The sequence below is a fragment of the Macaca fascicularis genome, chromosome 2, assembly GCF_037993035.2.
Source record: "Macaca fascicularis isolate 582-1 chromosome 2, T2T-MFA8v1.1".
NCBI classification, from domain to species: Eukaryota; Metazoa; Chordata; class Mammalia; order Primates; family Cercopithecidae; genus Macaca; species Macaca fascicularis.
In genome coordinates, this window is record NC_088376.1 from 35668542 (window position 1) to 35691593 (window position 23052).

At 40.6% G+C, this 23052-nt stretch overlaps 1 protein-coding gene across 16 annotated transcripts in view; it reads right to left on the reverse strand.

The window, feature by feature from the left end:
- Positions 1-16112, reverse strand: part of NPHP3 (nephrocystin 3) — a 48984-nt gene extending 32872 nt beyond the window's left edge. For 14 of the 16 annotated variants that reach the window (XR_012430698.1, XR_012430697.1, XR_012430694.1 and 11 more), the window contains exons 1-7: positions 15615-16112; positions 13344-13469; positions 12631-12781; positions 10350-10502; positions 8643-8776; positions 6691-6851; positions 1266-1422 (exon numbers count right to left, since the gene is read on the reverse strand). Coding sequence is in view for 8 of the 16 variants with exons in the window: in XM_045386985.3 (XP_045242920.2) it covers positions 1266-1422; positions 6691-6851; positions 8643-8776; positions 10350-10502; positions 12631-12781; positions 13344-13469; positions 15615-16007 (1275 nt within the window). In the remaining 8 variants the exon portion in view is untranslated. The remainder of the gene's footprint in view (positions 1-1265; positions 1423-6690; positions 6852-8642; positions 8777-10349; positions 10503-12630; positions 12782-13343; positions 13470-15614) is intronic. The other 2 variants (XM_074031050.1, XM_074031051.1) reach the window with 2 other exon arrangements.
- Positions 16113-23052: the final 6940 nt, after the last annotated feature.

Sequence of the window (23052 nt, forward strand, 5' to 3'; positions counted from 1 at the left end):
TTTTGTGGGACCTAGTGGACTAGGCTGATACTACAATAATTAAAGAATGAAATGGCTCTGGAAATGATAATAAAAATGCACTTCCTTTTTGTCTTAGCTTTATATGGCATGCTGGTCTCAAGCTATCTTTTCAATACTAAATGATGGAAAGAAAAATGCTTGTATTCATATGTGATTTTATTTCCTGGCTGGGCACAGGGAAGTGAAAACTGTAAAAATCCTAGAGTTGTTCTCAATTGTATTATTCACATTAACTACAGACATTTACCAAGTTGCCTCCATGTACAGTAATAAAAAGCCTATAATATCTATTCTGAAAATTATCCCAACAGGCATCTAGGAATGATCAAATTTCTCTCATCCCATCATCAGCTTTTTGTTTTTCCCAATGCTCTTAGGAAAAGTCACTATAAAAAGTCTCCTCCTGCAGCATGGACAACATGAGACCCCATCTCTATAAAAATGTTAACAAAGTAGCCAGGCATGGTGGCCCGTGCCTGTACTCCCAGCTACTCAAGAGGCTGAGGTGGGAGGATTGCTTGATCTCTGAGTCCAGGAATCTGAGGCTTCAATGAGCTGTGAACATGCCACCACACTCCAGCCTGGGTGACAGAGTGAGACTCTGTCTCTTAAAAAAAAAAAAAAAAAAGGCTCCTCCTGACACTAATCCTTGGTCAGTAGACAGAAGAACTCTACGCTTGGGAGAAAAGCACAAAATACCATCTGATCATACAGATCATACTTGTGCTAGCCACACTTGGCGATTCCTTTTTCCTTTTTTTTCTCACAACCCACAACCAATCTGTTAAGAAATGATATTGGCTCTACTGTCAAAATGTATTCAGAATCCTACCACTTCTCATCATTTCCTCTACCACCACCCTGCTTGGAGCCACCAGCATCTCTCACCTGGATAACGGCAATGGCTCTGAGACTGCACACTAACCCCTGAATGACCACCTATTCTCAACGTGGCAGCCAAAAAGATGACTGTCAGATGATCACTCTGGCCTTCATTCTATTGCTTACAGTCCTGCAATGGCTCCCAATCTCACTCCAAGTGAAAAGCCAATATCCTCAAAATGACCTCTGAGGTTCTTCACAATCAATGAGGTCCCCTCTCCTTCTACTCCCGTCACTTATCTGCTCCAGCCACATGGGTTTCTCTCCCCTGCCCAGACATGCCAGGCTCATGTCCACCTCATGGCCTTTGCTCCAGTTTTTCCCTCGGCTGAGTGTTCTTCAAAAACGCCTATGAATTTTACCTTGGCTTTGTTGGTCTTGTTTAGACTAGAAACTTGATCAATCAATTGCTGGACAGAGTCAGAACTGACTTTTCCATCTTCCAAACGATGAAAGATTAATCGAGGTTTTCCTTCAGGGTTTTTCAGAAACGCTTCTTCACAGTCTTCCAATAAAAGGCTAGATTGGAAATCAGCATTTTGTGTGCTATACTGCATGTGGCAGCAAGCAGTTAGTTAATCAACCTATACCAATAACGGAGTTTTACTACAGTGACAAGTGGCCAGAAAAGGTCCAACTGCAGAACAAGTGAAGTTTTCCAAAAATGGATGTGTTATGGCTCTCTTCTAGCTTGGTCTTAAAATATAATATATTCATTAACCCACAGTGAGCATAAATATAATAAATTATGCATTAAATTGTAAAGCCTATATAACTTTATTTTTTAAAACTAAAAAAGATCTCAAAAACACTCTTAAACTTGGCTCAAAATAATGGACCAGACTCATGAGACTTTGAAAATAGATGGCAAACAAAATTCCATCTAAAAATGTATAATTTCTATGTTAACACAAGGAGGCAGGAGGTCATGCATGGGGAGGTACACAGGCACCATCCAGGGCAACAGCCAGGTTCCTGCACTGCTTTTCCAGGGGTTCTTTTTAATGCCTTTAATTTGACCCACCTCACTTCATGGCAGAATCACAGGAGAAATCTCTTACAATGGAAGATAGGAACTGAAATATGGCAAGTCCAGGAGAGGCGTTTTTTCCAGATAAAGGTTTCAAAATGAGGAATTCTTTGCTCTTGATTGGCCCTCCTTCATTACATCAGCACCCTTGTTGGGCAGACCAGGCTCACCAAGAATTCTTGAACCTACATAGAAGGAGAGGAGCTTCTCTGTTTGGATGGCAGCCCCAAAGTTTTGACAGTTTTCTCTTTCCCAGTTCTTTTAGTCTTTTCTCATCTAATAAATGACCCTAATCCTTATACCCAATATATACTACAAAAAAGATCTGGAGACAGATTGGAAGAGGTTAGATGACTGGAAAAAAACCTTGACTGAGGTGAAGGTAAAAAAATTCCAAAAAACAACTTTGTCACAGGGAACCAAAATTATATTTTTAATGAAAATTCTAGAAAAAAAAAAATCCTACAACTAATAATCTGCTGAGGTCTTTCTCTCTCTCTCCCTCCCGTCTTTCTTTCTCTCCCTCTTGTTTTTTCTTTTTTTCTTTTTTTTTTTTTTGACAGAGTCTTACTCTGTCACCCAGCCTGGTATGCAGTGGTACAATCACAGCTCACTGCAGCTTCAACCTCCTGGGCTCAAGTGATCCTCCCACCTCAGCCTCCAGAGTAGCTAGGCCCACAGGCACATGCCACCACACCCAGCAAATTTTTGTATTTTTTGTAGAGATGGGGTTTCACCATGTTGTCCAGGCAAGTCTTGAATTCCTGGCCTCAAGGGATCCTCTCACCTTGGCCTCCCAAAATGCGGGGATTACAGGCATGAGCCAAGGCGTGCAGCCCACATCTACTGGGGTTTTCTACACAACAAAGGACACTGCAACCAATTCCCCTTTCTAGAAAGCATTAAATGAAAGTTGTCTAGAGAAACAAATTTTGTGTGTGGGGTGTGTGTGTGTATGTGTAGAAGGGTGATACTATATGATTCAGAATTTGCAAATTAGACTACTAGACCAAATTATTAAAAATTAAGAAACATTCTATTGTATATTTCTGTGCCAATCCATTCTACCCAAACCACAGAAGTTTTCTATGTTAAAATCACTCTGACCACGTTCTCTAGAATTTTGGAATTTCAATGATTCATCTGTCAGTGCTTTGGGGGAAAAGTCTGTGGCCCATTAGAAGACCAAAGAGTGGGTGTGCTGTTCAGGCACATGTCCATATTTCAAAACATTCCCTACAAAACTGACCCATGGGGCTCAGATAAAATGATATGATCTCTGGGATTTTAATCAAATAATTTGGTGGAACGGAAGCAGATGCTACAGATGAAACAACTGGTCATGAGTTGATAACTGCTGAAGTTAGACAGTATGACAGGCCAGCTAATATGTGGATAAACTGCACTTTAGGATTCCTTCAGAAAGTAGCCTCAGTAGACAAAAATGTACGGGAGGAGCTGCTAGAGAAGATGCAGCTTTGTGGGGCTGGAGGAGTTAAAACAGTGAGGCTGAGGCATAATGAGGAAAGTTCAATTATAGAACAAACAAGAGCTTCCACTCGCCTAAATTCTGTAAGGAAACTCTATAGGCGATCTGGTAAACAAACAAACAAACAAACAAACAAAAACGAACGAAACCAATAATAGGGCCTAAGAAGTCCTGAAAGGTGACTGAACTACCCATTTTTTTTTTTTTTTTTTCTTTTTTTTTTTGAGACAGAGTCTTGCTCTGTAGCCCAGGCTGGAGTGCAGTGGCCGGATCTCAGCTCACTGCAAGCTCCGCCTCCCGGGTTTACGCCATTCTCCTGCCTCAGCCTCCCGAGTAGCTGGGACTACAGGCGCCTGCCACCTCGCCCGGCTAGTTTTTTGTATTTTTAGTAGAGACGGGGTTTCACCGTGTTAGCCAGGATGGTCTCGATCTCCTGACCTCGTGATCCGCCCGTCTCGGCCTCCCAAAGTGCTGGGATTACAGGCTTGAGCCACCGCGCCCGGCCGACTGAACTACCCTTTAGGCGCGGAAGCCTCCCCATCCCTTGAGAAAGACTGATGATGCCCTGAGGAAAACAGTCCCAGTCGCCCCTCTGTGCTGCCGTGCTGCTGTGCGGAGAGGCACCTCTCCTTCTCCTCCTTCTACGTAGGTTCAAGCATTCTTAGTGAGTCTGGTCTGCCCAGCAAGGGTGCTGATGTAATGAAGGAGGGCCAATCATGGGCAAATAATTCCTCATTTTAAAACCTTTATCTGGAATATTCCTACTCAGCCAGCCTCTCCTGGACTCGCCATATTTCAGTTCCCATCCTTCACTGTAGATTTCTCCCAGGATTTTTCTCCTTCCATGAAGGGAGGCGGGTCAAATCAAAGGCATTAAACAAGAACCCCTGGAAAAGCAGTGCAGGAGCCTGGCCATTTCCCTCTAATGCACCTTCTCCGGTGACACTGAGAGGCACCGTGCCTGTGCACCTCACTAAGCGTGACCTCCTGCCTACCTTCCCCGCCTACAACTAAGCATGTTGGTAGCATAGCTGCTCCAAATCCAATCATTTCATACCCTAAAACCATACATTTTGAGCTTCATAATTTCTTGTAAGAGACCTGAATAGTGTGAGAAGCCAGTGAACACTATCTTCAAATAACTCTGTGGATACCATCTGCACACAGGGAATAGTTATTGACCAGGAAAGTGTTTCCCCATGGAGCTTCCAAGCTGCTCAGGAGAAGCTTTTCTAGATTCATCTTTTGGGAAGGATGGGGTAGTCACTGGGGTAGGTGAAGGCGCAATTTGAGAGAAACAAAGGCTCCAACAGCCCGTTTGTGGTGTAGAGCCCATCCCCACTGCCGTACCTCTTGACAGGCATGAAAGAAACAAATAATAAAATAATAAGCAGCTGGAATAAGAAAAGTTTAAGTAAAATAAAGCCAAAGTAGAGACTAAAATTATTAAATTTAAGAAATTAAAATCCTTATTTAACAAGAATAAAATTTTTAAAAATGTACAATATAAAATTTTACTAAAAGGAGATAAACTGAAAACTACTAAGCAAAAGTAATAAAATATGAAATAAATGGAGAGGAAAACATTAAGAAGAGTTTAAAATTGGAAAAGAAAAATAAATGTTAAAAGTGTAAAAATAATGTATACAATGTTTTATTTAAAAAGTAAGGGTTTTTTTGGTTTGTTTCTGAAACAGGGTTATGCTCTGTCACCCAGAAAGTTTCTTTAATGTAAAGAAAAACAAAATGGTTGTATGGATTAAAGATAAGAATTAGAAAAAATAAGGTAACAACAAATAACATATTACCAAGTAAGATAAAAAAAAACTACTCAATCATTAAGTAATAAGACAAGATATATCCTTAATAAATATAAAAACCGGGAAAGAAAAAGGAAGGGGTGGATAGCAATGAAACCCAACTGAAGGCAATCAAGTTGAAGAACTCCTTAAACATATTCTGGATGAAGGCTTATTGACCAGGTAGTTGCCTGTTCACCTGGCCACTAGGCAAAGTCTTAAGGGTCACAAATGCGTTATACTGTAGGGAAACTGGTGAAACTTAAGGCCCTACATATATCTATACACAGTTAAAGTCAGAGTTCGTCCACAATTAAAAATAAAAAAGCAAAATGCTTTGGAAAGGTTAAATTTAGACAGTAAATCTAGAAAGAAAAATTAGCCTCTTATTAAACTTATTTTGTCCTTTATATCTAACTGGTGAAAAAAAAATCTTTACTTGCAGACAAGATTCATTAGCATGATTATATTCACATTATAAGGACATTGTTCACTTTACTGGGTCTATTTAAACAGTAAGCTCCTCACAGCATGTAAATTATGATTCAACACCTATACAAGTGATCAAGTACATGAACTTCATATGTAACATATATAGTTCAAATACCTCTCAGTTTGTATCCAAAGAAAAAAAACAATGAAGGTTAATGTTGCTTATTGAAATTAGGAGTTATTAACTTTTTCTGTAAAAGGTCAGATAGTAAACAGTTCAGGTTTTGTAGGACATATGGTTTCTGTTGTAAGGCTTCAACTTTGCTATTATAGTATGAAAGCAGCTGTAGAAAATACATGAATGGGCCAGGTGTGGTGGCTCATGCCTGTAATCCCAGCACTTTGGGAGGCCAAGGTGGGCAGATCACAAGGTCAGGAGATCGAGACCACCCTGACTAGCACGGTGAAACCCCATCTCTACTAAAAATACAAAAAATTAGCTGGGCATGGTGGCAGGCGCTTGTAGTCCCAGCTACTCGGGAGGCTGAGGCAGAAGAATGGCGTGAACCCGGGAAGCAGAGCTTGCAGTGAGCCGAGGTCGCATCACTGCACTCCAGCCTGGGCGACAGAACAAGACTCTGTCTCAAAAAAAAAAAAAAAAAAAAAAAGAAAGAAAGAAAAAAGAAAATATATGAATGAATGAATGAATGAATGAATGTGGCTGTGTTCCAATAAAACTTTATTTACAAAAGCAGACTCCTGGCTAGATTTGGCCCTTGGGCTATATTTGCCAAACTCTGATTAAAATAAGTTATAAATTAATGATGTTGATCATATGACCTATGAAAAAAGTCTAACAGCATAAAACTTTTCATTCTTGATTTTATTTAAGTACAAAACAGTTGTAGAATTAATTGAATTTCATGGATTTTTTTATTATAAGGATGCAATTAAAATTTATCTTTGAAGCTTATTTGGCAACCTCAATTCTATTTACAGTTTACTGCTTATAATAAATTACATTTTTTTCAGCTTACCTTGGTAATGTTAAGTGAATAAATAAAATAACTAAAGAACTTTTCTCAATTTCCCATTTTCTTACAGTGAGGTATTGATTTTCAACATCTATTGGAAAATAAACAGCATGGAAAAAATATCCCATTGTCTCGCACATTCTCTTAAGTTTAGGTGAATAGTCCTAAAAACAAATGAAAACATATAAAAGCTTAATGCATTTAACTAAAGATCAAGTGAGATTCATACTACTCAAAATAAAAAGTATGCTTTAAAACAGGTTATACTGGGTATCTTTTAATATAAACTTTTAAAAATAATCACATTTTAAAGAAAATTTTAAAGAGAAAAGGCATGTTTCTCTCAAATACAAATAATAATAGCTTAGCAACCTGGCCTTTTTTCTAGCTCAGAAGATGACTTATTTCATAATAAACCTAGAACAACAGGAGACAGTATTAGGCTATTTTGCTTTGGTATTTGTTTCTTTTTGGTATTATTACCATGAACAATCTGTTTTATTGTCATAAAGAGTGCAAAATATAGATCCATAGATCTGTATAGTAAAAAACATCCACTATGATACATCAGAACGCTAAAGCAGAGAGATGTAAGTTAAAAACACATAAATCTACAATTAACATAGTAAGTAACGATGACTATTATGATGAAAGAAATTAGTAATACCCTCAAAATGTCCTTGGGAATAACATATTCAATTACTGGATGGAAGCTTTGGGCTTTAAAATATTTTATCTTTTTACTAAAATTGAATAATATCACAAAGGAAAGCTAGATGAGTTTGGTAATCAACAACAGGGAAGATGTTAATATAGCAAGTATAGCATGTGACACACATTCTATAAAATTCCCTTGGAACACTGGTAGGCAAGCTTTTTATATAAAGGGTTAGATAGCAAATATTTCTGCAACAATAATAATCGCTTAACAACTTGGCTGTTTTAGCAGGGATCTTTGTGGTTTATTTGGCTTCCATCACAATTACTCTGCCATTGAATTGGTGGTGTAGTGCCGCCATGGATGATATGTAAACAAATGAGTGCGGCAATGTTCCAATAAACTTGATAGACACTAAAATTTGTATTTCATATAATTTTCACGTCATAAAGCATTAATCTCCTTTTGATTTTTTCTACCACTTAAAATGTGAAAACCAATCTTATCTCTGGGCCATTTAAAACAGGCAGCAGGCCAGATTTCACCAACAGGCTATAGTGATCCCTGCCTTAGAATAACTCCAACGGCTGCCTTGGAAAATTTAAACCATGGTAGGGAGAAAATTTTATTACCTGAGACAGACTCAAGGATAGAGCTGGCAGAGAGAGTAACTAAAGCAGACACAATCAACAAGAGTCTTATTGTGGAGAATATGCAAAATTTCACAAAAAAGCCTAGGCAACACAATGAGACCCTTTCTCTACCAAAAAAAAAAAAAAAAAAAAAATTAAATTAGCCATATTTGGTGGTGTGTGCCTGTAGTAGTCCTAGCTGTTATGGAGGACTGGGTGGGAGGACTGCTTGAGCTCATGAGTTTGAGGCTACAGTGAGCTATGACTGTGCCACTGCCCTCCAGCCCAGGCAACAGAGCAAGACACTGTCTCAAAACAACCAAACACACACACACAAAAAAACTCCAGAAAGTTCCAACACCTTAGTCTGACATTTGAAACTCACTAAAACAAGTTAAAACCTTCTTTTTCTGTCCTAGCTCCCATCCTAGGAAAGTTAATTCCAGAAAGTAAACATAAATAAATAAACCCTCAATTCACTACCTTTCTTTGCATATAATACTGAAAAATATTTTCTCTTAAGAAAAGCCCAAGACGCTGCCTATTCTTTAAGACATAAAATCTAGTAGGAAACTATTTGGTTTAGATACAGTAGTATCAGAAACAGAATATAATATTAACTTATATTTTAAATTGGTGGATACAGAATTTATAAATATCCTCACCTTAAGGAAAAGATCCATCTCAGGCTGGGTTTCATCTGTATAAATGAGGTAACATCTGACAGTGTTACTCCACAGAGAATGTGAAAACAGAGGAGTAACTTGTAATAAACTAGCTACAGCAATATCCCAATCATCTGAAAATAAAATTGCTCAAGTTCATGAAAAAATTACCAGAACACATTTGATCATTCTAAAAAAGTTTAAAAATCATAACAGGTATCATAGAATGGAATCTCATCTTACATGTTAATACTGCCATAGCTTCTAGAGTAATATATTCAAAGGCAATTAGTTTTCTAAACACAAATTCTATCCTAGGACTTGAAGCAATGAATGTCACCAGTGGTCTTCCCTGAGGCACCAGTGGTTCCAGTCAAGTGTCATGAAAAAATTTTACATGAGTTATTTGATTAGTTTGTTACTTGAAGTTAGCCTACATTACCAAGAGGATCTGTAGCTTTACTTTCTTATTATTCTTGAAATATATTGAGTTAAAAGAAAGCTCAAGAATGGCATAAAATGAAAAGTAGCCTTATGCTAACTATATTTAGTGAGAATAAAAATTTAACATATATTTGGCTAGTTCAAGAAGCACAATTTTAAAAACGATTTTCATTTTGCTGATAGAGAAATAATTGTATGGTTTTAAGGAAAAAGAGTAGAGCTACTTATAACTTCTTAGGTCTGCACTGATATTGAAATTCTAAACAGATCTTAGAGCTATTCTGGACACTGTGTTATGTAAAAATAATGAAAATATACTTTTGGGTATGAATACAGTTGTCCCTTGGTATCAGTGGAGGACTGGTACCAGCACTTCCCCTCACATACCAAATCCACAGATGCTCAGGTCCCTTATATAAAATCATGTGGTATTTGCACATAAACTACGCACATCCTCCCATACACTTTAAATCAAGTTTGTCCAATCCGCGGCCCGTGGGCCTCATGTGGCCCAGGATGGCTTTGCAGCCCAGCACAACATTATAAGACTTTTTTGCAATTTTTTTTTTTTAGTTCATCAGCTATCATTAGTATTAGTGTATTTTACTTGTGGTCAAGACAATTCTTCTTCTTTCACTGTGGACCAGGGAAGCTAAAAGAAGCTAAAAGATTGGATACCCCTGCTTTAAATAATCTCTAGTTATTTACAATGCCTAATGTAATGTAAATGCTATGTAAATAGTTGTTATACTGTAATGTTTCTTATTTCTATTTTTATTGTTATACTGTTATTTTCTTTGTTATTTTTCCAAATATTTTTGATCAGTGGTTGAGTGGATCTGTGGATATGGAGGGAAAACTGTACTATATTACCTAATAGAGCTTTTTGGTATTTTGCTCCATAACCTGCACTAATCTTCAGCACTATCAAAGAAGCAGAGGGAAAGATTAAAACTTACTATTTTTCAGTTAATCTACATTAGATTTGCTGCTCAACTAAAACACCGGACAATTCAGACCAGAACACAGTTACCAGAACCTGGCAGGCCAGGCTGGCAGGAGTACCATCTGATCCCCATCTAAATTATGTAACCTCGTCCTTCCTTGTTAGTTACAGCCCCACTGTATGATGGTTTGTCAATGGAAAGCACTAGGAACACAAATTTCATGCTTTGCTAATGGTATTAATAGTTCTAGCACAAGATTATAAAACATGAACAATCACTACCACTAGGCAAATAATTGACAAAGAGCATGTATTACCTCTGTTAACATTTGCAAAGGGTCCTTCCACATCTATAGAACTATGGGCAAACTCAGGGCCTCTGAAGGACTGCTGAAGCTGGATCATGCTTCCTATGGAAGGTTCACTTCCCAAGGCTCCGCCAGTCCAATATTCACACTGGGTTCCAGCAGCTGTTCAGCAAGAGATTTTTATCTTGTGAAAGCCAACTTACTGAATGTTCAAAACCTCATCACATGTACTGAACAGGATTTCTAATTTTAAAAAATACTAAAATATTATAAATATTCAAACGATTTTGAAAATACTTTGCCATTGACTTTTGTCAAAGTACAAAGATACTGATTAACATAATTCTGGTTATCATCTCAAATTCAAAGAGCGGATTAAAAAGAGAAAGATGAAAAGAAACAAGAAACAATAAAAAAGAAATCATAATAAGAGGGAAGTTAAAAACATTTTACAAAAAAAATTCTAAAAACCATTTCTAACTGTACAGCTTAGGCATCAATTAAAATCTGAAGGAAAAAAGCCTCAAAGGTAGACTGTTACTAACACACATAAATATAAAAATATTCATAATTTATCAGGACATAAACTCTTTACAGCAGGGAGTACATCCTTCTCAACCTCCTAGAGCAACAAAATTAATGTCTGAATCATTAAGAACTTATGAACTTGATGATTTTCTAATAAATTATATTTGCCAGAATGTCTACATCTCTGGCAAAACTGAGCTTACTATTTGTAGCTCTTTGAGTCTCAAATGGGTGACATACCCCCTCAAGTGTTCCTTCTTCCTATTTAACACAAAATACGAAGAAAAAAGACCTAGAAAGGAATTTGTTTCTAATTTGCCGAGACAATTACAATAGTTTTGACACACTGTACATTTGAATATGTCAATACTGAAATAATCACTAAGACTTGTGTTGGGGTATAAAAAAGCATTTTCTCAGCTACTCTTGGCTGTTAACAATCACTTTTTTGTTTGAGATGGAGTCTTGTTCTGTCGCCACGCTGGAGTGCAGTGGCGCGATCTTGGCTCACTGCAACCTCCATCTCCTGGGTTCAAGCGATTCTCCTGACTCAGCCTCCTGAGTAGATGGGACTACAGGCACACGCCACCACGCCCAGCTAATTTTTGTATTCAATAAAGACAGGGTTTCACCATGTTGGCCAGGATGGTCTTGATCTCTTGACCTTGTGATCTGCCCGCCTCGGCCTCCTCAAGTACTGGGATTACAGGCATGAGCCACCGCACCCAGCCTTCATTTTTTTCCTTAAAAGTTAGCAATAAAGGCCGGGCACGGTGGCTCACGCTACTTGGGAGGCTGAGGCAGGAGAATGGCATCTCAAAAAAAAAAAAAAAAAAAAGTTAGCAATAAAAATTCCAGGATGTTGGTCAGATTCCAATGATACTAAAATGAAAATTAAGAAGGAACTGTCAGTTACTATATTTTACTCCAAAATGCATCCATTTGTGGGAATATACTTACAGTTCATTATAAATGGGAGGGTGATTACATTTTTCCACTGCATTTTAAAATAGAATCTTTTTCATTTTTCAGTATCAATCACACTTTATTAACATTTTCTTAGAATACGTAAATCCTTTCACTCTGTGATCTCAAGCTTTTCTTTATTTCCAGAAAAACATATTTTATGTAATTATAAAACAAATACTTTTTGAATAGTTCACAAAGCTATACTGGAAACAACTCAGTGAACTATAATGCAAGTATTCTAAATGATAGTTGCAAAGAATACATCATTATGTAAAGAAATAACACTGCAGAGACTACGAACTCCAATACCCATTCTCCTCTTCTTTCTTCAGTAACAGAACCCTACATTTGAGTTGGACTCTTGTCTGCCTGGCTGCTGATTACACTACCCAGTCTTCCCAGGTATAGTTCTGACTAATGGGATTTGAGAAGTCATCTTAGGTTGTGCTTTCTGGGAAAGGAATGTGTTCTCCCCTTCCTTCTTTCCCCTGGCTAAAATGCAGATGTGCTGGTGGGAGCTGGGATAGCTATCTTAGACCAGAGAATAAAAGTTATGGGTTAGGGTTGGCAGAGTGACAAAGTAGAAGGAACTTTAGTCCCCAAATTCATACACTTCGTGGAGAAGAGGTGTCTTAGCAGCTGACAGAAAGAATGCATGACTCTATTTGCAACAATAGTTAAAGTGATAACCTAATATAGATAAGTAAAAGAAATCTAGCAGAATCCAAAGTTGGCTCTACATGTCATTAGAGCTATGTTGAAAGCTCAAAATATAAATAGGATATACACTTACCAGTGACATCTGTACAGTTGTCATCTGAATCAGACTCCCCAGGATCAAATACTTGGATGCCCTGAGCCTGTAGCCTCTGAAGTTTGCTCTCCAACTCCCTCTTGGCCCTCAGTAAGTCCTGAATTTCATTTTCTTTGGTCTCTCTAAAAATCTTTAAAAAGAATAATTTTAATTTCGAAAGTTTTTTTATAATCAAAAAGTTGTGTCATCAACTTTAAGGGAAAAATATTTCATTCATAAAACCAATATTCATTTGGTCCTCGATGTCCCCTTTCGTAGAGTGAATGTCCCAGTACCTTTACCTTACTGTTTTGCAACTGGAAGCCACTGGAATTCCAGCAGGATGCATGTCCGTGGTGTGGGTCTGTCATGTGCACTGCATGACGTTTAGGAAATCTGTTTCTCTTTCCCACTAAATACCAATAATACAACATCCCTAAACATTTCCACATGCTTTTCCCCATACAGAAACGCTTCCCTTCTTTTCGAAATTGTTATTAAAATGTTCACTTTCATACATTTTTCTTTGAAATGATCTCAAGTTTACCACATCTAACTGAAAAATGTGAAAGTGCCCTACGCTAATTCTTACAATTTTCATGAATCCTACATAACTTACTTCTATTTATTCACCACATTATATATTATATACACTTTTAGAATATACTGTTTTATTCCATGTTGCTTTGGGGGTAAAAATGTAAGGAATTTACCTTGAATTGCCTTTTAACTTTATCTCTGTCATGTTCAAATGTTGCTGCTCTCTCCATTGCTTGGTATTTTGCTTCTAAAGCACTTTCTTTTTCTCGAAGTATCTTCTGGTATGTTTTTTGAAGTGCCTACAATAATTTACCTCGTTATTTCCTAACAAAAATAGTCTTGCTCCCCAATTTTACATTCTTATATATATATATATGTTACGTATCTTAGAATTTTAAGTCTACTTATTATTTTACCAATTATCAGGAACTTCATGTTGCCATTTTATTCAAAACATAATGGAAAAAAACCGCAAGCATGCTGGAACTACAACAAATAAAGACTTCAACATTAAGCTTTCAATGGACATTAACTTTTTTTGAAACACTGCATCAGTTCTTAAACTTCTTTATGCCTTTCCAATCTTTGTGATAGTAAACATTACATTTTATAAGGCTTAACTTGAAGGATACTTAGTACTAGGAGACTGTGTGCCCCTTGGCACTATGTCTTATTCATCTCACCATCCCTTGGGCACTTCACAGTGCCTGGTACGCTGCAGGTCTCCAGTAAATGTCTGACTCAATGAATGAAATATAGAAGAGTTTTTTCATGCCTCGATATGTGAGAAAGGAACCAGTATGTTTCACAGGAAATCAGGACTTGTGACAGGAGTGACTGTGACACTTGCCAACCCTTATTGCACCCCGCCCTGTTTGGTCTGGCCTTTTCTACCCCCACCGTGCAGTTGTTTCCAACGTACAATGTCTGTCGGGCAGTGGCTTGGACACATTAAATCAGATACTTGAAATGCGCGAGTCCGTTTTATACATGCAAGTGCATTAAGGCTGCCCAGTAGGAAAACTGATAAGACAACAGATAAACTGCTATACGGACTTCTTCCCAGACAACCACATGAATTACACAACCGCTAATGAGGGAGTTTAAAAATAAAAACAACAACGAAACCTGACTAGAAGAACGTCTAGTCTTGAAGACAGGAGGCTTTTTCTCTTTTAGAAAAATCAGTCTGAGGTATTTATTTCACCCCTACTGTAACGACTCCAGGAACTCTTAGGCTGCCTAGAAGTCTCTCCCACAGTGAAGAATAAACAAACGACACAACAACGATCAGAGGGGCCCCAAACTGATGGCAAAAAGTCTTAGAGATTTGCTCACAGAAAAGCAACCTCTTGCTTTATATGCTTTTTTTTTTTTTTTTTTTTTTTGAGACGGAGTCTCGCTCTGTTGCCCAGGTTGGAATGCAATGGTGCAATCTCGGCTCACTGCAACCTCCGCCTCCTGAGTTCACGCCATTCTCCTGCCTCAGCCTCCCGAGTAGCTGGGATTACAGGCGCCTGCCACCATGCGCAGCTAATTTTTGTATTTTTAGTAGAGACGGAGTTTCACCATGTTGGCCAGGCTGATCTCGAACTCCTGACCTCAGGTCATCCGCCCGCCTACGCCTCGCAAACTGTTGGGATTACAGGCGTGAGCCACCACGCCCGGCTGCTTTATATACTATTTTAGTGAATTATAATGGACCTGCTACATGGAGGGCATGCAATAATTAATTTTAGAGTAAATTAATCAAATGGACTAAGGAAATTTGACTACATCTAGAAAAGGTTTTCAATCATAGCAGTTAAGATGGCGAGAATCAGGAGGCTTCCAGAAAATTTCATGTCAAGACCATTACAATGCAAGAGCCATGAAACTTCACAAAGAAACCGACACATGAGCCCCACTTTGGAGCCCCAGGCAAAATTTTTATAGGGAGGGGGAGGATAAAACTCCTAGGAAGAGTTTGTTGAGTTGCTTCAACAGATGTCACCAGCCTTCTGAGGGGGTGGGCGCGGGGGCCGGAGTGGAGCTGGAGATTGGCATTTGCCTCCTCAGGACACTTTATGGCTAATTTCTTCTAGGTGTCTGAATAAATAAACCAGAAATAGAAAAGCGGGGGCCAGGCGCGGTGGCTCACTCCTGTGATCCCAGAACTTTAGGAGGCCAAGGCGTGAGGATCGTTGAGCCAGGAGTTCCAGGCTGCAGTGAGCCGCGATCGTGCCACCGCAGCGAGACCCTGTCTCCAAAAAAAGAGACAGATAAAGGGGAGGGAATTAAGGAATCATTTCAGACTCGAAGAGAATATGGCCTCTCAAATTAAAATACGCAGTTTCCGCCGAACTTTCAAAGCCGCTTGGTTTGGAGAAGGAGGAGGACGGTCGTGCTTCCCAGGGGTCTCCCGGCGTCGCGGCGCGGCGCGGCGCGGCCCGGCCTGGCGTTACCTGCAGTTCGGCCCGCAGCCGCTTGTTCTCTGTGTCCAGCTTGGCCTCGCGGCGGCCCATGGACAACAACTCCTGGTTCTTGCTGACGCGGAAGATCTCGTACTCCTTCTTGAGCCGCTCGTACTCGGCCGCCGCGTACTCCAGCTCGGGCACCGACGAGCCGGTGGACTTGAAGCTGGCCCCCAGCAGCCCGCCCGCGCCTGCCCCGCGGGGAAGCGACCCCGGCCCGGACCCCGCCGCCGCCCCCGCGCCTCGGCGGAACGAGTTGCGTAGCAGGCGGGCCTTGGGCTTCACCTCCACCGGGATCTCGCAAGCCTCGCCGCCGCCCGCCCCGTACGTGTCCTCGATCACCTCCCCGCCCGCGGGGCTCACGAGCGACGAGGCGGTCCCCATGGTGTCCGCGGCGGCCACTAGCTAGTGGGTACCGGCGGGGCTGAGCAGCTGAACGGAGCGGGACGGGGCGGGGCGGCGGGATGGAGCGAGGCTGGAGAGCAGGACGGGGCTGGGCAGCGGAACGGGGCGGGGCCCGAGAGCAGGACTGGGCGAGGCAGCGGAACGGGGCTAGGCGGGAGAACAGGATGGGGCGGGGCAACTAGAGGGGCGGGGCAGCAGGACGCGGCGGGGCAGCAGAACGGGACGGGGCGGGGGAGCAGGACGGGGCGGGGCAGAGGAACGGGGCGGTGTGGGAGTGCTGGATGGGGCGGGGCAACCGGAGGGGCGGGGCAGCGGGACGGGGCGGGGCAACGGGACGGGGCGGGGCAACAGGACGGGGCGGGGCGGCAGGACGGGGCGGGACAACAAGAGGGGCCGGGCAAGTGGGGCGGGGTATATGGGTGGGGCAGGGCAAACGGGGTGGGTCAAGAAAGCAAAAAGGGCGAGGCGGGCTAGCAAGAAGGGCGGGGCTCGCAGGAAGGACGGGGCGAGTGGCGACTGTGCAGGACCAGCAGCGGACTGGATGTTGTTGGAGTGGTGCTCCGACGCGGGGCTTCTCTCCGTTGTCTCCGCCCCGCTCGAGGCTCCCTGGCGGGCGTGCCTTACAGGGAGCACAGGCCTGGGTCCCAGCTGCTCCACCAATGCTGCAGCTATTTCTTTCGCTGCCGCCGTGCCTTACCGGAAACTCCTTTCTGGAAGCAGTTGGGAAATCTGAAAAATTTATGGAGTGCCTGCTATGTGCTTCCCGCGATGTCTCTCTCTTAATTTGCATGTAGATAGAATGACCAGCAAGGAATAATGCCAGCCAAGAAAGAGCTTTTAGATTTTACGGTCTGAAACCACAAGGGACAATCCTTAGACAAGGTAAGTTTTTTAACTCATTGCAACATGAGACATTGGAGACCGCCCACCAATCTCTTCTTCATTCCCTCCATCAAAGTGGCTAGTCATCTTTTCTCTTACCCTTTAGATTTTCTTTAGGAAGAAGTCATACGCCAGACCTTTGCATTCTTCAAAATCCAGAGTATACATACTAATTTCTTCAGGTGGTCTCCTGAGATAAAGGGAAACATTTCCACCATCACAGTACCTTAAGAACTTTCTACCTTTTCACATCCATTATGATCTCTAACTCCTAATTTTTGAATTCTCCTTGTGGATCAGGGGTTTAAGGATCATCCACTAGGTTTCTGACTAAACACTTTGAACATTTTTGCATCTTAGTACCTCCTTTGGAATGGGCCTCGGCTGAACACTTCTGTAACTATGCTTGAGTAATAAGATAAAATAGCCAGCTATCACCCATTCTCTCCAACAAATAACCAAACGCACTATGCGAACTTCCTACAGCTTGGAGAGTACATTCAGATTCTAGTCTGGAACTGAGTGCTCTGAAACAATGCATCTCTCCTTTCCCCCACGTCATTTCTGTCCACTGACATGCCTCTAATCCACATTTCTCCACCCTACTTGCGTACTGATCTTGGATTACTATTGGTCAATGCCAAAGTGACCAAATTTCTTATTCCTCAAAAAATGACATTATTTCTTCCTGGCTAACACGGTGAAATCCGTCTCTACTAAAAATACAAAAAATTAGCCAGGCGTGGTGGCGGGCGCCTGTAGTCCCAGCTACTCGGGAGGCTGAGGCAGCAGAATGGCGTGAGCCTGAAAGGCGGAGCTTGCAGTGAGCGGAGATTGCGCCACTGCACTCCAGCCTGGGCTACAGAGCGAGACTCCGTCTTAAAAAAAAAAAAAAAAAAAGACATTATTTCTAACCTCATAATCTGTTTTTCTTCTTCATGCTGAATTTAACCCACATACTTCAGTCTGCATTTTGGAAGAATAACTTTTAATACAGAAATATAGTGAGAATAAAATATTTGGCAGGTGGCTTATAACTTACTAAAGACGGCCACATTTTTTTTAATAGTCCTCTCATAGAAAAGACAGCTAAGACAGCTACATAATTTGTGGGACCCAGTGCAAAATGAATGTGTAATGCCCCTCATTCAAAAATTATAAATATTTTCAAGATGGCAACAGCAGAGCATTAAGCCAAGTATGGGGCGCTTTTGAGTTTTGGGCCCTGCGCGACTGCACATGAGGTTGCATGGCCATGAAGCAAGCCTGTATATGACTCCTCACTTTGAAACTGAGTGAACTCTGACCACTTGGACCAGAGGAATGTGGCAGAAATGACACTGTGCCAGTTTCCAAGGCCAGGTCTTGAGAGAATGGCAACTTCCACTTCTTGTGTCTTGGAACACTCGGGAGTGTTGAGCCACCATGTAGGGACTTACTAACCTGAGACTGCCTAACTTAAGAGGTCATACGTAGGCATTCCAGGTGACAGCCTCAGCTGGGCCCACCTTTCCAGCCAGAGTACCAAGGCATGTAAAATGAAGCCATCTTGGACTCTTCAGACCAGTGCATTCACTATTTAGAAATTAAGTGACTTCAGTATACACTACAGGGAGGAAAATCACCCAACCAACCTCTGCCCACATTTCTGGCCCACAAAATCATGAGATATAATAAAATTACTCTTGGTTTGAGCCATTACAACTTGGTAATTCGTCTTTTCACCTGGAATAAGAAAAATTTCTCTGTATTTGATCAGGCAGCCAATAAACTGATAAAAAATGCTACTGCCTTTTTTTTTTTTTTTTTTTGAGACAGAGTCTCACTCTGTCGCCCCGGATGGAGTGCAGTGGCGCGATCTCAGCTCACTGCAACCTCTGCCTCCCAGGTTCAACCGATTCTTCTGCCTCAGCCTCCAGAGTAGCTGAGATTACAGGCATGCAGCACCACACCTGGCTAATTTTTTTTTGTAGTTTTAGTAGAGATGGGGTTTCACCATCTTGGCCAGGCTGGTCTTGAACTGCTCACCTCGTGATCCACCAGCCTCGGCCTCCCAAAGTGCTGGGATTACAGGCCTGAGCCACCGTGCCCAGCCTGCCATTTAAAAAAAAAAAGGGATTTGTAGAATAAATATCATTTGGGTAGGGTAGTGTGTATTTGGTCCTCAGACTACGAATCTCGCAATCACTTGGGACATTTGGTAAAAATTTGGGGAGCTTGATAATTTTGCATGTTTAGTTCATTCCCGGGTGATGCTTATGTACTTCAAGATCTCAGAACACTGAGACTGCATAAAAATTGTGGCTAGGGATGATTTAATTCCTCGCTACTCCAAGCATGGTCCTCAGGCAGTAGCATCAACATCACCCTGAAGCTTGTTAATCAGATTCTCACATGCTATCACTGACCTCCTGAATCACAATTTGCAGATTGAAAAGATCTCCCAGGTGATCTGAATATAGATGAAAATTTGAGAAGCACTACTGTAGAAAAATGGTTCTTAACCTTGGTTGCCATTACCATCACCTGCAGGACTTAAAAAAAAAATAAAGACTGCTGCCTGGGCCTCACCCTAGACCAATTAGATCAGAATTTCCAGGAGTTGAGGTCTGAACAGCATCAATTTTTAAAAGCTCCCCAGGTGATTTTAATCAGTAGTCAAGGTTAAAAACCAATGGTTTCACCTCTGCCATCTCATTATTGCCAACACGTGTGAGATCCTCTTTGTTAACCTTCTCAGTATCTGTTTACATGTATCCAGATTACTCTGTGAGCTTTCTTCACAGTTCATCATAGTGAAGGCACAGGTAATTTTGACCACATTGGTATTATTGTGCTTCAACTTTAGAGATAGACATGGCATTACAAATGGTCATAATGTCCTGATAAAATTTATCCCTTTGGAATAAATGACCTGTATAATTGGAAATGCTGCATTGAGTAACAGTCTTTGAAGAAAAAGGAACTCTGCAAAAGGAAGGGATTCTAGCTCTCACTAAAATTGCCAACCTTCTCCCAGGCTGTTTGGTCCTGCTCAGTTCTACGAAGTGAACTCTGACTTCTAAAGTCTCCTACTACAAAGTCTGTAAGTATGACCCTAATTTTAGGAACTAATTAACAATAGGGGAAAACTGTGATTGAGCAGCTGTAATTTAACATTTCTACCATTAGGGGTCAGTGTAACTCAGGAAAAAAATAATTTGTATATTAAAAAGGATCATCTTGTGAAGATGACAATCTGGGTGCTGTCTTCATTAGCAATCATTTACACTGCCTTACTTGGTTCCCATCACAAGTAATAACATGACTCTGAAAATTATTATGAAACAGACAAGAGCAGGATCAGCAAGGCTTTTCTATAAAGGACCAAATAATAGATATGTCTTTAGTCTCTGTCACATTACTCAATTCTGCCATTATAGCACAAAAGCAGCCCCACACCATACACAAACAAATGGCGTGTGTGCATTCCAGTAAAACTTTATTTGCAAAAACTGGTGACTGGTTGAATGTAGCTCACAGGCTTGCTGACCCCTGAACTGGAGGAGTGGTTCTCAAACCTGGGTAATTACCTAGAAAGTTTGTTAAAAATCAAGGATCTAGAACTAGAAATACCATTTGACCCAGCCATCCCATTACTGGGTATATACCCAAAGGATTATAAATCATGCTGCTATAAAGACACCTGCACACATATGTTTATTGAGGCACTATTCACAATAGCAAAGACTTGCAACCAAACCAAATGTCCATCAATGATAGACTGGATTAAGAAAATGTGGCACATATATACCATGGAATACTATGCAGCCATTAAAAAGGATGAGTTCATGTCCTTCATAGGGACATGGATGAAGCTAGAAACCATCATTCTCAGCAAACTATCGCAAGGACAAAAAACCAAACACCTCATGTTCTCACTTATAGGTGGAAATTGAACAATGAGAACACTTGGACACAGGAAGGGGAACATCACACACCGGGACCTGTCGTGGGGTGGGTGGAGGGGGGAGGGATAGCATTAGGAGATATACTTAATTTTGTAAATGACGAGTTAATGGGTGCAGCACACCAGCATGGCACATATATACATATGTAACAAACCTGCATGTTATGCACATGTACTCTAGAACTTAAAGTTAAAAAAAAAAAAGTCTTTAAAAAAAATTTAGAGTCAGGGACCCCACATCAAGTCCACTGAATCAAAATGTTTTTAAGTAGAGCTCACATATCTGAATTTTTAAAAGTTATCTTTTGATTTAGAAGCAAATACTAATTTAGGAACCATTAGGATAAAATAAAGTTAACTTTACCTTTTAGGAAACCATACAGTCCACCTTGTTACAATGTTTTTAGTATCCAAATAACTATCCATGGTACAAAAGATATAACTGTGAAGTTTAGGCTTAGATAATCTCTATAACTACTCTGAAAGTACATCAATGAAAGGCTCATTCTTCTGTAAATGTTTGTATTAAGGCCCTAGTCTTCAGATTATTTTGGCCACAGAACAACCCAGCCTGTCTTAACAGACAGAGGGGCATACTGAATTAACCTGAACAGGGAAGGAGAAGAGATTGACGAAAACAGTAAAGGAGAAGGAAAAGAGATAAGAGAAATGGTGGAGTGCTGTGTAGTATCTCCTTAAAAATGTCCCAAATGTTCCATAAGTTTACAAATTCTGAAAAACTTGCTGTGACCTGTTAATTTTTTTCATGAATTGGTGAAGAAGAGGAGTTTAGTGCCAAGGTGGGTGCAAGGGTGAAACAAAGACAGCACATCCACATGGACTGTACCGGGAAATGGGGTAAGAATATTTTAAATATGGGGTATCCATTCTTTTATGAAGTATGTGTTCTAACGATAGGGTTTCCCTGGGCTGTTTCCCCTTGGGCTAATCAAATGTATGGATATTTAGAAGGCCATGCTTTAAGAAGCGCTGCAATGGGTTTTGTTAAGAATACCATAGCCAATATGTTCACCTGTGGTCCTGTATAAAGCATACTCTACATTTGGGATATTTGTTTAACAAATAAAGGGGTTCTGTTTCTCCATAGCAGCCTCTAGAATGAAAGAAGCCATTTATTTCTTACTTGCTGAGAAATGTCCTTTTGTTTCTCAAATTCAAGGCTATTCTCCCACCTCTCTCCGCCTCTGCCTCATGTTCATCTGTGAAGTTGAATATAACCTTAAATTCATCTATGGAGCCATCCATCCCAAACCTAGTAACCAGTGCCCACTTCAGGTTGTCATTAGTGACTATCATTTTTTTCTTACATTCAATGCCCACATGCCAGGAGGAAGATGAGGCGCCATATTCAATTAGTTCCTATGAAGGAGAGATGAAGGCTTCACTACTGTATACATTTGAGATGTGCCTTTTCTGACATAAGTCAGCTATGGAGAAGACAGTCAGCTGACATTTGTAGTTGCAAGGGGAAAAAAATCTCTTCATAAGTAATGTATGAATAAAAATGACTGATTTTAACTTTAAAAGCTTAAAACAGCCTGGTGTGCTGGCTCATGACTGTAATCCCAGGATTTTGGCAGGCCAAGGCAGGTGGATCGCTTGAGTCCAGGAGTTTGAGACCAGCCTGGGGAACATGGTGAAACCCACTGTCTACAAAAATAAAAAAAATCAGCCAGGCATGGTGATGCACACCTGTATGTAGTCCCAGCTACTCGGGAGGCTGAGGTGGGAGGATCGCTTAAGCCTGGGAGGTGGAGGCTGCAGTGAACCAGGATCGTGCCACTGTACTCCAGCCTGGGAGTGAGACCCTGTCTCAAAAAAAAAAAAAAAAAAAAAAAAAAAAAAAAGCTTAAAACATAGGAGATATTATCTTTTAGATAAAATTTACTTATGGTTACAAAATTTTATTAATTCTCATCATAATTACGGGGAGTTTACATATGAGTTATAACCCCAATTTAGAAAGGAGTTGTGTTCCAGCGATTAATTTAAAAATCTGATATTTAGTATTTGAAGCATATTTCCTCAAGAAACAGCATTAGACAAGGTGGCTATTGGTTCAGCTCAGCACACAGCTGAATGCTGTTTATGCTAAGTGCAGAGTAAACAACTCAAACGCCACTGTAATATGTAGTCTTTGGAAATATGCTTTCAGCATATTAACTCAGATTA